The sequence below is a fragment of the Emys orbicularis genome, chromosome 4 (assembly GCF_028017835.1).
Source record: "Emys orbicularis isolate rEmyOrb1 chromosome 4, rEmyOrb1.hap1, whole genome shotgun sequence".
Classification (NCBI taxonomy): domain Eukaryota; kingdom Metazoa; phylum Chordata; order Testudines; family Emydidae; genus Emys; species Emys orbicularis.
In genome coordinates, this window is record NC_088686.1 from 128,895,497 (window position 1) to 128,913,676 (window position 18,180).

An 18,180-nucleotide genomic window follows, 5' to 3' on the forward strand; every position below is an offset into this window, starting at 1 on the left:
TCCCCTGAGCGCACCGCCACATCCTGCTTCTCCCCCCTCCCTCCCAGCGCTTGTGCCGCGAAACAGCTGTTACGCGCGGCAAGCCTGGGAGGGAGGGGGGGAATGTGGCGTGCTTGTGGGATAAAGCGGGGCCGGGATTTAGGGAGGGATCCAATAGGGGCAGGGAGGGGGCAGAGTTAGGGCGGGGACTTTGGGGCAGGGGTGGAGTCAGGGCAAGGGCGGGGCCGGGGGCACGAGCACCCACCGGAGAAAAAAAAAGTTGGCGCCTGTGCCCTGAATCCCTCATTTCATCCCACCCCGGAGCCTGCACCCCCAGTTAGAGCCCTCACCACCTCCTGTATCTCAACCCCTTGCCTCAGCCCAGTGCAAGTGAGTGAGGGTGGGAGAGAGCAAGCCACCGAGGGAAGGGGAATGTAGTGAGTGGGGGGGGGGGGGGGCAGCCTCAGGGCAGGGGTGGAGCTAGGGTGTTCAGTTTTGTGCGACTAGAAAGTTGGTAACCCTACCCCCAGTTTGCACTGGACAAGCAAGGAGCGACTCAGGCCAGAGCCTCCAATCACTGTCCTTTACTTTGCACTGGTTAGTTGCTTTGCTCTGGCAGGTTTGCCCAGCAGCTCTGGAGTTTCCCAGCAGTTGAGCATTTATCTTAATGTGCCTGAAGCCCTCAGCATCACCCATTAGGAGAAGGAGTTTCCTGCCAACAACCAGCAGGAGCAGCAGAATTCCCATTTAAACACCTATTTACACAAGGAACAATGTGTTCCCAAATCAGCCGTGTGCATAGATGCAACAGTTCCCTCTGGTGCAAATTCTCCCTGGTGGTTTAATTCCAACCCAGGCCAGTCACGTTACCATTAGTGCCACTGGCACACCCACAGCCTGGGCCCATCTTCACCTGCAGCCAAGGGCAGGAGTCCTGTTGCTGCAGCGCTGCCCTGCTCTGGTAAACTCTGCAGCAAGCCCCAGGTGGGCTGTTTTCCCCCAACCCCAGAGCCATCCATATTGATCACAGGCAGTGTTTGGTGAGCTTTATTAGTGACACGGTGGGTGATGTTGTACATGGTGCAAACAGGTTTCACCATCACAGAGGACAGAGCTGAGAACAGCTGCGGTGTTTGCTTGTAGCTTCACACTTTTCAGTGTATTCTCCACAATGTCCTTCCCTTCCTGCGTGGCAGGATGAAGCCCCCACTGGGTGGTTCTGGGGGAACGTGACTTGGCTTCTGTTTATAAATCAGCATCTCCAGCACTTAAAAAGCCCTTTGCAGACACTAATAAAACGCTGCCCCCCACCCCCCTGAGATGGGCATTAGTCCCTTGTTATACCGAGAGTCACTGAAGCAGCGAGACTACATTACTTTGCTAGGGCTACAGGGAGTCAGCATCAGTGGTGGGTTAGAACTGAGCTGTTCCTGGCTCTGAGGTCTACGCTATTCATTAGCACACACTGCCTGTGCCTCTGAGACAATGGGGCAGGACAGCTCAGAGCATGGGGTTGGCAGGTAGCTTGTACTCTGTGCAGTAGCAGAGCATGCAACATTGTTCCCCACATCTTCAAGATGCTGCTGGCAGGTCTTTTGAGTGGGTTACTCATGAGTATCAGTGGGTGTTGGGCCAGCTCAGTGACTGGGTCTTGCTCTGTCAGGCCACAGGGAGATCAGGGATTGGCACCTGTTGAGATCCCCCAGACCTGATATGGGGTCTCAGATGGATGCAGTATCAACATGCTTAGCCTCTACGGGGGGGGGGAATAGGAGCTTGTTGTGTTGCTCCGCAGCACCTTGTTTGGCCAAGCTAGGGTCAGGCCCATCCAGCTGCCTAGCAAGCTTGGGTGGCAGCTCCCAGTGCCAAAGCCTAGCTCAGGCCCTCAACTCTGGAGATCCCTGGTTGATTGCTGGTGCCAGCCAAGAGGGCAGCTGCCACATGAGGCCCTTAAGGAGGCAGGTGTCATGTGTCTGACACTGACATGAGAACTTGGGGTGTTGGTCAGACCTGAAAGCAGAGTGGTTTCATTTCTCATTGGACAGCCTGGTGGGCCATTCGCTCCTCAGGTCATGCTTGGCAGCAAGCAAGCCATGTCTGGAGCAAGTCATGCTTGGCAGCCCGCCTGTGCAGTGTGTGAGAGCCCGAGCTCACTGCAGCATATTCCCACCGTCCGATGGTGGAACAACTACACTAGCCTTATGTATTTATCCATCAGCAGTGAGAAGTGAGAACAGAGCCCCTCCAGTGCTGCTCCATAACAGCCAGTGCCCATGGCTGGCGTTTTGCTTCCATGGGCCCTGCCCGGCTTGCCATGCTACCGCACCATGCAGCATCTGGGCCCGCACCACGCCTTGAGCCCACTGCGCTCACACTGGCCGTACCAAGCAGCTGCAAAGGCCCAGTCCCTGGCGACCAAGCACAGCAAGGCAGACGGGGCCCCATCTGAGCACACCTGCATATTGATCAACACATTGGCAGGGCTGTGCCTTGGGCTGGCCACGCCTGCTGCCCCCTTTCAGAAACTGGGACTTACAGGACCTGAGATGGCTTTTGGACTTGGGTGCAGCTACAGGCACCAGCAGGTGAGTCAGGCATAGGCGCTGACTCCATGGGTGCTCCAGGGCTGGAGACTCCAGGGCAGGAGCACCCATGGAAAAAAATTAGTGGGTGCTTAGCACCCACCAGCAACCAGTTCCTCCCCCCACCCAGCACCTCCCACCCACCTGCTGCCCTGCCGATCAACTCCTCCCCCTTCCTCCTAGCGCCTCCCGCCCACTGCAATCAGCTGTTCCGCGGTGTGCAGAAGGTGCTGAGGGGAGTGGGAGGATTGGGGACAGGGCGTACTTGGGGGTGGGGGCAGAACTGGGTGGGAAGAGATGGGGTGGGGGAAGGGGTGGAGTGGGGCCAGGACCTGGGGCGGAGCAGGGGTTGAGCACCCCCCAGGGCAAGGAAGAAGCTGGTGTCTGTGGAGTCAGGTGCTACCTTGTGACATTGAGCAGTGGGAGGTTCCCCTCATGCTGATGTGTTATCGCCCCTCAGTTCATCTCACCCAGGCTCAGGAGGGCCACGGATCAGCAGCACGTCAACAGCCCCCTGCTTTCTCATCGCTGGCCATCTGACGGGGCTCTGAGAACAGCCTGGGCCTGGGACAGCGCTCCACTGGGGCCCTGCCCTGTGCTTTGGCAAGAACAGCTCAGGAGGGAATTGTCCCCTCCCCAGAGAGCAGTTCTCAGAGTCAGGGCCCCCTCTCCCCAACAGTGGTGGCTTAGGGTACCTGGTCTACTGTGAAAATGACGCAGCATGCGGCCAAAGGGGATTTAAAGGCACGCAAAGCGATGAGCCCAGAGAATGGGCGTGGACAGGCAGGCATGGGGCACACAAGAGCAGACCCCAGGGTGTGATTCCCTAGACCCCCCCCCTGCTACACCAACGCAGACCTCCCCAGCTCCTTAGGCGCAGCCCCCCTCTGCTCCTCTGACACAGACCCTCCCCCCGCTCCTCAGGTGCAGAGGGCTCTGGGCATGCTGGGCTACAGCCTGCAGGCCAAGCACATCCTTCCCAGTGCCTCCCTCGTGGACAGCTGGGTCTGAAAACCAGGAGCAGTGTTCTCTCAGCAAAAACCCTGCTTTCTGTTTGCCAGTCCCCACCATGTGTGTCCAGCACTAAGGGCAGCAGCACAGTGACAGCAGGATCAGTCATGTAAAGCATGGCACTAGACAGTGGCTGCACTGAGCCCTGAAGATACTGGGGGGAGGTGACATCTCTGGGCCAGCCCTCTGCAAATTTCAGTTATTTCTTTGCACAAAATATCAGCATCAGGTGTATCTCCCCAGCCCCCCGCAACACATTCAGCCAATACTAACTGTCTGTGGCAGTCAGCATCTCTCCCCTTGCACCGTATGCTCCCTTTTCCTTTTCAGGGCACTGGAGATCCTGAACCCGCAGAGGGGAATGGCAATTCATTTCTGCCCCAAGCATTCTCCTGAGTTTGGCTCTGCGTCACTCTAGACAATGTCCCGCTGCCAGTTCTGCCCGACAGACTCCAAGCCGAGAGCAAAGCAAGGCTCTTTGGGGTGCCGGTTGCTGTCTGTGTGCTGTTCTGTATTGGCAGAGCCACGCGGTTCTGGAGATGTGGACCCAGACATTTAGGGACATCCATCCTGCATCTGCTGCACTTGGTAACTACTCACGCTCCAAACTCTGTCAGCAGCAACAGGAACAAACACCCTCCCCCCATTCCTGCAACCCTGCCCCCATCTTGCACTGGCACGTCGCACGCTGGTGCTGGCTAAAAGAAAGAGCTTTAAGATTTTTAAAATTGTAAAAATGAATACCAGGTCTGCCGCACACACTGCATCCAATGACCCCAGGGCCCTTCTCAGGGCTGCCCCCCTCAGTTGGACCCCACAGAGAACACTGCTCCTCCAGCTCTGGGGCAGGCAGGTGGCCACTGCAGAGTCCCCAAGGACTGGTCATGTAAACAGTCATAAGAAAGGCTAACATCCTATTTTCTGCCACAGGTCTCATCCATGCGGGAGATCCAGCTTCCATGTCCTATTGCAATAGTTTTGGGACCTCCACCTGCCAAGATAAAAGGGTTGGTTACCCTTCGGCACAGGACTGGAACCAGGGGGTTACTGGAATGGGTTGGGCTTGTTTATTTTTAAATGAATTGAGTGTGAGCCAGGTGTTGCATTAGTAGCCATGGGGAGTGACTCTCTCTCCAGTGGGCAGGCAGCAGCGGCAGCTCAGGGCTCTTTTCCCTGTCCCAGCTCGAGAGGGTCGAGGGGAATTCAGTCTCCATGGGCCGTTCAGTCTGTGCCTCTCACTGATGCCAGAAAACCAGTTGCAATATGGGCAACTCAGGTGGGGCCTGCAATTCCCCAAGCCACTGCTGAGAGACAGGGCACCCCATTACTATTCACCTGAGTCACCAGCCTTCACACTTGACTCTAACAGGAGATCTCTGTCCTCACACTGAGCCAGACAGAGCCTGTGGTGTATCACCTGAGCTCAGACACCGGCACTGGGCTGAGATGGCGAAAAAGACAGATGTTCACCCCACTAACACCTGGCTCAGCTGGGTCCCATGGCACATGCCTCTGGGTACTACACTGAGCACATGCCCAGTTATCTGTGGCTGGATTATTGAGGGAGACATTGTAAAAAATCCTCAACCTCAGAGTGTAGAAACGCCCCAGAGACTAAGTGCCCGTGGGCCTGGGGAAGCTGGGCTCACCCACTGTCGGCTGGTGACTCACAGGAATTTTCAGGCTATTGAGCTCATCTGAAGCCAAATCTTGGTCCCCCAGCAACTGGCCATTGACTTAAATGGGGTGGGACCAGAATTTGGCTGCTGGAAAGAATATAGCAAAACTGCTCAGGAGCCTTCAGCCAGTTGCTTTGGGGTTACCGGGCTTTGCCGAGGAAAACGGTGAGAGGATCTAGGGAACTGACTAAAGTGCCAGAATTCCATTCCAGAGGTTGGTTCTGATTGGCTAGCACACAGAGGCTCTCCAAAGCAGGTTAGGCCTCCCTTATTCAGTACTCAGGTGACATGAATGTGGTGTCCAAATGTGCTTGGACTCAAACGCTGGGGTGGGTGGGGGTGTGGGAGGGAAGGAACCTAAAGCTAGACCTGAAATCTTGGGTCACCCAATGAACCTGGTAATGTTCTGTGGAGATCCCAGCTCCTTGGCCCCTCACTTGCCTTCTTTAGCTGTTTGACATTGCTGGATCGAATGGCCGCCAATAGCTGGTCCCTTGAGTTCTTCTCCTGAGCAGGAAGTGCCTTCTCCACCATCTTCCTCTGGGTGGCTGGAGAGAGAGAATTCCTTATATTTTCATTGATCAGGGGTGGGGCTAGTGGAGGTGGGGGTGGGGGAGGTGCAGCCGGAGGCCCACCCTTCTTAGGAGAACTTTTAGGGGAAGACCACGGGGAAGATTTTGGGGATGACTGTGGCGAAGGCTTGGGGGACCCCTTTTGCAAGCCGCCTGCCTTTGGCACCTCTAGCAGTTCCTTCTTCTCGCTACGTTCCTGAACCTGCTTCTGTTCCTGCAGGCGTTTCTGCCTCTGCTTGTCCATGTTCCTACTCAGCAGGTTTGTGACTGTCATGCGGGGACCTGCCAGTTCAAAATGATAGCCCAGCTTCAGGAGGGTGGTATTCTCCTTCAGTAGCTTGGCTATCTCCATCTCTGTCTTCCCCCCGCAGATGTGTCTCTGGTTATGGAAACGCAGCTCTGTCAGGGTGTTGTTCTGCAGCAGCGCACGGAAGATGGCCAGGATCCCTTTACCTGTGATGTGGTTAGAGTCCAGATTGATGCTGGTTAGTGTCTTGTTTGACTTCAACATAATGGCGATGGCAAATGCGACATGGTCATCAGCACGGGTATTGGCCAGTGAAAACACTTTGACCATGGTGTTAAATTCCAAGGCCTCTGTGAAGCGCACCAGGATTTCACCGGTGATGCAGTCGGAGTTATTCACATTGACTTCTGTCATCTCTGGATCATTATTCTTCACTCTTTCTAAGGGCTCATCAAAGATACTGGAAGCTGCTTCTTCCTCTTCCTTGGTCTGGCTTGGGGGGCTATCCACGGGTTTTGAGGAGCTGTTTTCTGGGATCTGTTTAGGCTCTGTCTCTGGTGCTAGAGGAGCCTTTTCCTCAGTGACACCTTTGGAGTCTGTAAGTGATTTCTCCTTACCATCAACCTTTGAGTATTTCTTTAAAGCTGAACACCTTTCTTCTTCTTTACTCTCCTTTTCTCTCTTTTCTTCTCCTTTTCTATTCCTTCCTAGCTCTTTCTTTGGTGCTGCACTCTTCTCTTCTTCCTTTCTGTCCTTTCCTAGCGCTTTCTTTGGTGCTGCACTCTTCTCTTCTTCCTTTCTGTCCTTTCCTAGCTCTTTCTTTGGTGCTGCACTCTTCTCTTCTTCCTTTCTGTCCTTTCCTATGAGTTTTTTGTCAATGGTCTTGTCTTTGTCCTTGGGGGCCTTTTCTCCTTTGGGTTTTTCATTGCATTTACTCTCTAATTCTTCCTTTCCTTTGTAACTTGTTTTCTGAGCACATTCTCCTTTGTTACGTTCTTTTCCCAGATCAAAGTCTCGTTTCCTGACAAGGTCTTGGGAACGAGCTTCCTTGCCCTTTCCTTCCAGGTTCCTGGGGTCTCTCTTCCTCTCTGCTGGCGTCCCTTCCTAATGAGAAAGAAAATTAGAGAAAGAAACAACAAACTATTAGATACAACTCTGTGATGTTATCTGATTAAAATATGACCATATAGATCATTGTTGCAACCACTATATTTGCAGCAAATATTGTACAAAGATTGTCGAGTGAGGTGTCTATGAAAAGGTCATGATTTGCTGGTTATGATTATGCAATTTGTATGCATGTGTCATTTTTGTATGTGAAGTTATAAGTATTGGCTCTATACTTGGATTTCAAATGTTTGCTCCTGGGGTAACGCCCACAAAGTAATTAGCCAGCACATCTTGGAGGGACTATTCAAATTGAGTAACCCATCGAAAGAACATTTAACTGACAATGGACCATGGGAGATGCCCATCTATACTTAATGGAATGTCCTGCTATGACTAGGCGAAATGCATGGACATGTGACTTCCCTGTGTAACCCCAAACTCCATCTTGTTGCTGTGATTTTCCACAGTAAAAGCAATGGGATGCCCTCCACATGGCAAAAGCTATAAAAGGCCTGGAAACACCTCCATTTGGTCTTCAATCCTGCTTCTTACCTCTGGAGGAGCTTTGCTACAAACTGAAGCTCTGAACAATGGACTGAATGACTCATCCAAGCTGTGGATGTACTCCAGAGACTTGATTTGAACCTGCAGTTTATTCCATCACTGCTACAAGCCTGAACCAAGAACTTTGCCATTACTGTATGTAACTGATTCCATTTAACCAATTTTAACTCTCACCTTTCTTTCTTTCTTTCTTTCTTTCTTTCTTTCTTTCTTTCTTTCTTTCTTTCTTTCTTTCTTTCTTTCTTTCTTTTTATAAATAAACCTTTAGATTTTAGTTAATAAGAATTGGAAGTAGCATATATTTGGGTAAGGTCTGAAACATTCATTAACCTGGGAGGTAATGTGTCCGATCCTTTGGGATTGGTAGAACATTTCTTTTATATGATGAAATAAGATTTACAGAAATTTTCATCATATTTGACATGGGTACCTGGATGGAGGCCTGAGGCTGGATCACTTTAAGGGAACTGTGTTGTTAGGACTTCTGAGTAATCAGTGAGGTAATAAAGAAGCTGTTTTATGCTGGCTTGGTAAATCTAGGTATTGGAATATCCACCAGCTTTATGGGGATTGTCTGCCCCATTCTTTGCAGTTCACCCTAGTTGAGTGACCACAGCTGGCTCCCCACTAAGACCCCGATCACAAACTCCCATAACTGTCTAGCAAATATAACAGAGTAACTGGGTAGCATTCTGTTTCTGTTATTTACTATAATGTCAGTGCTGCTTAATGCAAAACAGTTATAAATTCTGTTGCTATTCAGGTTTTTCAAAGGTAGTTTAATAACTCTCGGTATTAATCTGGGTCTCCACAGTATACAATACACATCCAAACACACTAATCAGGCATTGTATGATACATGTGGTATGTTGGTAGCTCATGAAAAGAACAGAAGACTTGCCAGACTAGATCAGACCCAGGATCCATCTAGCCCAGTACCCTGTTTTGGACAATGGTCAGCACCAGATGCTTCAGAGAAAGGTGCAGGAAACCTCCAGTAGCAGATGTGGGATAATCCATCCCCCATGACAGTCTCATCCTAATCCCTACTTGTTAGAAATTAACAAAATAAAGCAGTGGCTGAAATGGGACTCGATTAATAAATATTTAAAGGAGGGTAATATAATTAATTAATGGAAGCCACTGGCATGAAGACTGAAGTGCTCAACATCAAGACAAAAATCAAACTTGTTTTTTTGAACATAGATGGAATGTACGAAACAGGGAAGCTAGCTCAGGTCACAGCAAAGATGAGACACTACAGCTTACACATCCTGGGTGTCAGCGAGAGCAGATGGATGGGATCAGGAAGACTAACAATAGCCTCGGGAGAAACTTTGCTGTATTCTGCACGGGATGATGGACAACACCATGAGGATGTTGCTACCCTTTTGAAGAAGGGAGTGGAGTGGTCCCTGCTTGAATGGAAGTCCATCAGCAGCAGATTTATGAGAGCCAGACTGAAAGGGAAACACAATAATATCACCCTCATCCAGTGCTATGCTCCGACAAATGACAGTGATGAAGAAGCAAAGGACAAATTCTACCTTACTCTACAGGCGGAGTTAGAGAAAGTACCACGCCACAACCTAACTATCATCATGGGAGACCTGAATGCCAAAGTTGGTAAGGACAACACAAACAATGCCAGAGCAATGGGAAGACATGGGTGTGGCACCATGAATGAAAACGGAGAGAGACTTGTTGATCTCTGCAATATGATCGATCCAGTCATCGGCGGAACCCTATTTCAACATTGTGAAATTCACAAGCTGACATGGTGTTCTCCAAATGGCAGAGATAAGAACCAGATTGACCATATGATGATCAATGGCAAATGGCGACGCTCACTGACAGATGTGAAAGTGAGAAGGGGTGCAGATGTTGGCAGCGACCACCACCTTGTGACAGCCTCCATCAAGCTAAAACTGAGAAGTGTGGGTCCACCAAACAAGGGACATAGACGTTATCACGTTAACAAGTTAAAGGTCCCTGAAATACAGAAAGCCTTCGTTTTGCAGTTAAAGAACAGGCTACAGGCACTTGCAGACGATGAAGAGGAGGGGAACACAGATAAGGGGATCAACAAGAAGTGGGACAAAATAATAACAATCTATAAACAGAGCAGTGAAGCTTGTCTAGGCTACAAGCAGAAGAGAAGGAAGGAATTGATTACACCCAGCACATGGAACGCCATAGAAACCAGACAAGCTCTGAAGAAAAAAGTTTTAGACACAAAATCCCAGAAGCTAAAGGACAAATACCACAAGCAGTATAGCGGGGCACACTGGGAGGTCAAACACCTTGTGAGAGTGGACAAACGACATTATATTGATAAACTGGCAACACAAGCAGAGGATGCAGCTACCCGTGGTGAACAAGGAACTGTCTAAAAAAATGATGCGACTTATCAGTGCAAACGGCAGACACCAACAAACACACTCATCAAGGACAAACAAGGCCACCCACTGACAACAGAAAAAGAACAAGAAATATGCTGGACAGAGCACTTCAAAGAATTGCTGAACAGGGAGCCACCTAAAGAGGAAGCAAACATCTGGAAGGCAGAAGAAGATCTTGATATCAACACAGACACCCCAACTAAGGAAGAGATCATCCATGCCATCAAATCCTTAAAAAATGGGAAAGCTCCTGGCAAGGACAACTTGAATGCAGAATTGTTCAAGGTAAATCCTGAGTTAGTAGCATCTATCCTGGCCCCTCTATTCACATCAGGCTGGGAAAGGGAAAAAGTGCCAGATGAGTGGACCAATGGGGTTATAGTGAAGATACCACAGAAAGATGCTCTCAGTGATTGTAATAACAGGCATGGTATCACATTTTTATCTGTGCCAAGCAAGGTATTGTGTAAGATCATAGTCCAGTGTATATCAGAGACAGTTGATAGCATTCTCAGAAAAGAGAAAGACGGTTTTTGGAAAGGGTGGATGGACGGACCAGATCTTCACTCTACAAAACATAATAGAACAATGCTCAGAATGACAATGGCAACTCTACATAAACTTCATAGACTTTGAGAAGACTTTTGATAGCATTCAGAGGATCAGCCTATGGCGTATTCTGCAGGCATATGGAATCCCTCTCTGTATAATCAACATAATCAAAAGCTTCTATTCTAACTTTACATGCAATGTTGATCACAGTGAGCTGTTTTGAAGTCAAAACAGGAGTATGTCGGGGTGTATCATGTCTGCAATCCTCTTCAGCATTGCCATCGACTGGGTAATGCGGTGTACAACAGAAGACATGCCAAGAGGCATCAGATGGACACCCTTCTTATCCTTTGAAGACCTGGACTTCACAGATCATCTCGCTCTCCTATCACATACCCAACACCATATACAAGAAAAAACAACCTGACTCAATACATTCAGCTAGCAAATTGGACTGAAAATCAACTGCAATAAGACAGATATCATGACCCTTAATATTGCCTCACCATCACCAGTATGGATAGAGGATCACATTCTCACCAATGTAGAAACATTCACATACTTGGGCAGCACCATCAACCAGGATGGTGGAACAAGTCAGGACATCCGGAACAGAATCAGTAAAGCCAGGAACACCTTCAGGAGCTTAAATACAGTCTGGAAATCATCAAAATACAACACCAAAACCAAACTCAAGATTTATCAGAGCTGTGTTTATACTTTATAGTGCAGAATGCTGGAGAATGAGAAAGTATGACATGTCCAAACTGTCTTCATTCCACACAACCTGCCTCAGAAAAATCCTCCCTATCTTTTGGCCCAGAACAATCTCAGACCAAGACCTATTCACACAGTGCAGCCAAGAAGATATGAGCACTATCATTGCCAGGAGGCGTTGGAGATGGATTGGCCATGTGCTTCGGATGGAAACTGATTCCATCACCAGAGTAGCAATAAGCTGGACACCTGAAGGCAAGCAAAAACGACGACGCCTGAAAACAACATGGCAAAGAGCTGTGGAAGCTGAGCTGAAAAACCTGGAGCACAGCTGGGGAACCATTGAAAGACTTGCCAGAAACAGACAGGAGTGGAGGAGCTTCATCGCTGCCCCAAATGCCAGAGGATACTAACTAACTAACTAACTAACTAATATAATTAATGCCAAAACAACATGGCTTTATAGAAATAGATCCTGCCAAACTATCTTTTTTTGAGGAGATGACAAGTTTGGTTGATAATAATAGTGTTGATGTAATTTAGTGTTGATGTAATTTACTTACACTTCTGTAAGGTGTTTGATTTGGAACCGCACCACATTTTGATTATAAAACTAGAATGATATCAAATTAACCTGGCACACATTAAATGGATTAAAATCTGGCTAAATGATTGATCTCAAAATGTAACGGTAAATGGGGAATCAGCTTTGAGCAGGTGTGTTTCCAGTGGGGTCGGGCAGGGATTGCTTCTTAACCCTTTTAAACATTTTTATCAATGACCTGGAAGAAAACATAAAATCATCACGGCTAAAGTTTGCAGATGACACAAAAATTGGAGGAGTGGTGAATAATGGACAGGGCAGGTCACTGATTCATAGTGATCTGGATCACTTGGTAAACTACGTGCAAGCAAACACTGCATTTTAATAAGGCTAAATGCAAATGTATCCATCTAGGAACAAAGAACTTAGGCCATACTTAGAGGCTGGGGGATTCTATCCCAGGAAGCAGTGATTCTGAAAAAGATTTGGGGGTCCCGGTGGATAATCCAGATGAACATGAGCTCCCAGTGCAATGCTGTGGCCAAAAGGTCTAATGCACAAACAGGGGAATCTCCAGTAGGAGTAGAGAGATTATTTTATTTTTGGGTTTGCTAACTGCTGCTGGAATATTGTGTCCAGTTCAGGTGTCCATGATTCAAGAAGAATGTTAAACTGAAGAGCCACAAGAATTATTAAAAGATTAGACAAGGTGCTCAGTCTATTTAACTTAACAAAGAGAAGGTTAAGATGTGACTTGATTACAGTCTATAAGTAGCTACATGGGCAACAAATATTTAGCAATGGACTCTTCAGTCTAGCAGAGAAAGCTATAATATGATTCAATGGCTGGAATTTGAAGCTAGACACATTCAGACAGGAAATAGGGCATACATTTTTAACAGTGAAAGTAATTGACCAATAGAACAATTTACTAAAGGTTGTGGTGGATTCTCTATCACTGGCAATTTTTAAATTAAGTTTGGATGTTTTTCTAAAATATCTGTTCTAGGAATTATTTTGGGGAAGTTCTGTGGCCTGTATTATACAAGAAATTAGACTAGATTATCACAATGGTCCCTTCTGGCCTGGAACCTATGAAGCTATAAATTCTTGATCTCTATTAGTTCATGTGGCAGTGAGTTCCACAGTCTAATTATACGTGGTGTGAAAATATATTTCCAATTATCAGTTTTGAATTTCCCACCTTTCATTTTAATTGTGTCCCCTTGTTCTTCTGTTATGAGAAGGGACAAAAGAAGCTCCCAATCTCCCTTCTCTAGGCTAATCATTTTTTTCCTATCCCCATTGCCTTTCTTATGAAACAATCACAAACTTTTCAATCTTTCTTCATAGGAGAATTTTTCCAGGCCCTTGATCATTTTTGTTGCCCTTCTCTGAAAGCCTTCTGGTTCTGCAATATCCTGTTGGAGATGGAGAGATCAGTGCTGCAGACAGTATCCAGATGAGGTAGCACTTTTGATTTCTATAGTGACATTATGATACTTTATGTATTATTCTCCATCCCGTTGCTTATGTCTCCTAACATTGTGTTTGCTTCTTTGATGACAGATGGATGTTGAGCCAAAGTCTCATTGAGCTTCTGCAATGACATCCAGGTCCTATTCCTGACATGATACAATTAGTATAGCAGCCTGTAAGGTGCATTAGTACTTCACATTTTCCGCTACGGTGGGCATTACTTTGCATTTATCGACACTGAAATTAATTTGCCATCGTGTTGCCCATTCCCCTAGCTTGTTAGGTCTCTTTGAAGTTCCTCACAGTTCTCTGTGATCCTGATTAATCTAAAGCAGTGGTTCCCAAACTTGTTCCGCCGCTTGTGCTGGAAGCGCCGGCCAGTACGTCCCTCGGCCCGTGCCGCTTCCAGCAGCTCCCATTGGCCTGGAGCAGCGAACCACAGCCACTGGGAGCCACGATCAGCCGAACCTGCAGATGTGGCAGGTAAACAAACTGGCCCGGCCCGCCAGGGGCTTTCCCTTCACAAGCGGCGGAACAAGTTTGGGAACCACTGACCTAAAGAATTCTGTGTCATCTTCAGATTTTGCTGCCTCACTGCTCATGCCCCTTTCCAGCTCATTAATAAATATATTGAACAAGACAGGGGCCTAGTACAGAACATCAGGCCCTCACTGTTCACTTTTTGTCAGAATGAAAATTGGTCAGTTAGTTCTATTCTTTGTTTTGATCCACAACAATACTTTGCCTTTCATTGCATGACTAGCTAGCTTCTTTAGTTGCCTTTTGTGTAGGACCTTGTCAAAGGCCTTTGAAAGTTTAAATTGTCAACCAGTTCTCCTTTATCCACTACTTTACTGACAATTTCAAAGTTTTCTAATAGATTAGTGAGACATGATTTTCCTTAGCAGAAAGGATGCAGTGCTGCTTAGATCTTATATGTAGCATGATCTTACAATTTTATTATTCTGTGTTTGATCATAATTTCAACCAATTTACCAGGTACAAATGTAAGGCTTATTGGTCTGTAATTCTTCAGATTGCCTTTAGAACCTTTTATAAATGTTTCTAAATCTTGGTACAACACGAGTTACCCTCCAAGCTTCCATGCTGGAGTGCATGCCTAGAGCAGGGCCTAACAGTGCCCAGCCCCAGCAAGCTAAAGGAACATGGGATTAAGTGGGTGGCTCCCCCCCAGCAGTCTGGGACATATTCAGCTGGGGAGATCAACTAGAGTTGTAACATGAGGCTGCCATACCGCTTTTGAATGTATTTATTTTTTCCCAGCCTGTCTTCTTCTGACACCTCATTCTCTGATAGTACCTCATCTTTATTACCAGGAAAGAGTGTGTTTGTAGTAGGAATCTCCCCAACTTCCTCCACAGGGAAGACTGATGCAAAGAAATCATGCTGCTTCTCACCAATGTCCTTATCTTCCTTAGTTGCTCCTTTTAACCCCTGGTGATCCAGCAGACACACTGTTTTTTTCACAGGCTTCCTGCTTCTGACACACTTAAAGAATTTCTTGTAGTTTCTGTTTATTTTTTGCTCTTCAAAACCCATCTTAGCCTCCCTATTTCCTTGTACAAATATCCTGATGTTGTTTAGGCTCTTTTTCATTGGCTTAATGAGGGTTAGATTTCCACATCCTGGAGGATCTCCATTTGACTCAAATAACCTCTCCCGGTGTGTTTGTTTTCTTGTGGCCTGGGATTTGTCTTCTATTCTTTATGTGCCTCACAGAGACACAACAAAGCCAGTCCACTCAAAGCAAACACCCAGGGCAGCTGTTCCACAGCTCCATGGAACCCCATGATCAGACTGCTCGGTGCTTGCACAGCACCCTAGCATCTGTCACTTGGAGACCACGTTTGGAGGGGTGGCTTGGGTTGTTTGTTTGTTGGGTGAATTAACATTCTCCTGTGAATTCTGGGTCTGAGGCCTGTTAGTTTAACCTGCATTGTACTCTCCTGTGGTTCACGAAGTGCAATGGGACTGCTCCTTGGGATCCACTGCAGTTAGTTTGGTTCTGTCTTTGTGCACTAGGTAGCTTATGAGGGGTGGGATCAAATCTGTGTGTCACTCATTGATCCTGGGAGAGTTTCTGCCTCCTCTAAGAGGTCAGAAGGGAACAGTGGGCTGAGCCAAGTGGCTAGGTGGGAAAGGTTTTCTGTCTGAAGACAAGCAAAGAGGATCATTGCCTTGCACTATAGCTAACAGGGAGCCACCCCCACCACACAGCTAGGTGCTCAGCTGGGCTCAGAGCTTTAACTATATGAATTAACCTGGGTCCTCTTGCTGCTCTGGCCCGCAATCAACACTGTTTCCCTTCTGTATAATGGGCCAGCCCCCAGCTCTGAACGCCGCAGAGATCTTCAGCTCTGGCTCAGGCCCATCTCCATCCCAACTGTTTCCCTGCTGTGCAATGTGCAGTTTGCAAATCCGGGGTTAAGTGAATTCCACAAAGACAGACGTTTTTCTGTGGAAAAATCTGGCCTGGCTCTAAGTGCGTGTGGAGCTGCCCTTGGAGACTGCTTGTACTTGGAGCATAAACAGATGCCATTTGGGATGGGAGTTCTGTTTATTTCATTTAGAGACTTCTTGGCTGCTCATCTCAGATCTAAACAAACAGCAGAAGGGCATACACCAGACTGAGCAACAGCCCCGCAGCAGCTCCTCCTGCCAATTCCATGTGCTCCAGCCTGGAATGCAAACTAGCCACTGCAGCCACCCACCTGGGAGAGGAGATGCTTAGCTGCTTGGGGAGGCAGCCTTGGGGCTTCACCAGCCCACAGCCCAGCTTCTCCTTCTTCTCATTCTGGATGCAGCTGCTGGGAGCAGGCAGCTTGAGCTCACCTTGGGTGGTGGCATTTCCCCTCTCACCAAGGTGAGAGCCCCTTTCTGAGAACTAGGTGGCGACATCTCCAGCTCTGGAACAAAAATGGCTAATCCATGTTGGTTGCTGCCAGACACTTTCTTTGCTTCAAGCAGAAGCAAATGAGGCTCATTCTTGTCTCCAAATCAGGGATCTCAGCAGCAGGCCCAGGAGTTCTCCTGCAGCCATCGTACACCGATCCTGTCCCAGCTCCCCAGTGAGGGGCACTTGCATGGTAATATGATCCCTTTGCTCCCCTTGGTACCAGCCCCATCCTCAGTAATTGCTTCTCTTTTGCCTCAGGAATTCCCTTCTCCTGCTCCTGCTCTATCAGTGCCCCATCTCCAACACCACCCTTTGCCACCTTCCCTTCTCCACAGCAACCCCATTCACCCGCTCCAGCCTCCCGGTAATGAGCTACCCCTCCATGAACCACTGCTCCTTCAGCCCCTTCCTCTTGGCAGAGACCCTGCCTCCTTGGCTTTAGCTACCACCCCATGTCCCCATTATTGCGAGTATCCCCCAGACACTAGGACATCACCCAGTGCCCCAGCCTGTGCCTCGCTGCACAGCTCAGGAGGCGTTCCTGTGTCCTGTTACATAAGGTGGAATAAGCCTCAGGCTCATCACACATGTAGATGGCAGGCATGCAAGTGCTGGGACTTCCTCTCGCTGGGAGCATTAGCGCAAGCTCAGTGCAGTCTCAGAGACACTGTTATCCCAGGGAAGCCATAGCCAGGACAGCACCTCATTCCTATTACAACAGTATTTGAGTGGGTGGAAACTCCCTCACTCATTGCACTTTGGTGTGGCATTCTCGCTGGTGTGGTTAACCCACCCCCCTGGACCCCGACATAGCCATACCACCTGGCCCCGCCCCCACTGAGCCCCTAAACTGGGAGGAGTGGTAGATACACTGGAGGGTAGGGATAGGATACAGAGGGACCTAGACAAATTAGAGGATTGGGCCAAAAGAAACCTGATGAGGTTCAACAAGGACAAGTGCAGAGTCCTGCACTTAGGGCGGAAGAATCCCATGCACTATTACAGACTAGGGACCGAATGGCTAGGAAGCAGTTCTGCAGAAAAGGACCTAGGGGTTACAGTGGATGAGAAGCTGGATATGAGTCAACAGTGTGCCCTTGTTGCCAAGAAGGCTAACAGCATTTTGGGCTGTATAAGTAGGGGCATTGCCAGCAGATCGAGGGATGTGATCATTCCCCTCTATTCAACATTGGTGAGGCCTCATCTGGAGTACTGTGTCCAGTTTTGGGCCCCACACGACAAGAAGGATGTGGAAAAATTGGAAAGAGTCCAGCGGAGGGCAACAAAAATGATTAGGGGGTTGGAGCACATGACTTATGAGGAGAGGCTGAGGGAACTGGGATTATTTAGTCTGCAGAAGAGAAGAATGAGGGGGGGATTTGATAGCTGCTTTCAACTACCTGAAAGGGGGTTCCAAAGAGGATGGATCTAGACTGTTCTCAGTGGTACCTGATGACAGAACAAGGAGTAATGGTCTCAAGTTGCAGTGGGGGAGGTTTAGGTTGGATATTAGGAAAAACTTTTTCACTAGGAGGGTGGTGAAGCACTGGAATGGGTTACCTAGGGAGGTGGTGGAATCTCCTTCTTTAGAGGTTTTTAAGGTCAGGCTTGACAAAGCCCTGGCTGGGATGATTTAGTTGGGAATTGGTCCTGCTTTGAGCAGGGGGTTGGACTAGATGACCTCCTGAGGTCCCTTCCAACCCTGATATTCTATGATTCTATACAGCCATACCACCTGGCCGCACCCCCACTGAGCCCCTATACAGCCATACCACCCGGCCCCACCCCCACTGAGCCCCTATATAGCCATTCCACCTAGCCCTGC

The 18,180-nt window shown here is 48.4% G+C and overlaps 1 protein-coding gene across 1 annotated transcript in view; it reads right to left on the reverse strand.

Moving 5' to 3' along the window:
• Positions 1 to 4,536: 4,536 nt before the first annotated feature.
• Positions 4,537 to 18,180, reverse strand: part of LMOD1 (leiomodin 1) — a 48,635-nt gene continuing 34,991 nt past the window's right edge. The window contains exons 2-3 of the mRNA XM_065404242.1: positions 5,693 to 7,174; positions 4,537 to 4,563 (exon numbers count right to left, since the gene is read on the reverse strand). Coding sequence (XP_065260314.1) covers positions 4,537 to 4,563; positions 5,693 to 7,174 — 1,509 coding nt within the window. The remainder of the gene's footprint in view (positions 4,564 to 5,692; positions 7,175 to 18,180) is intronic.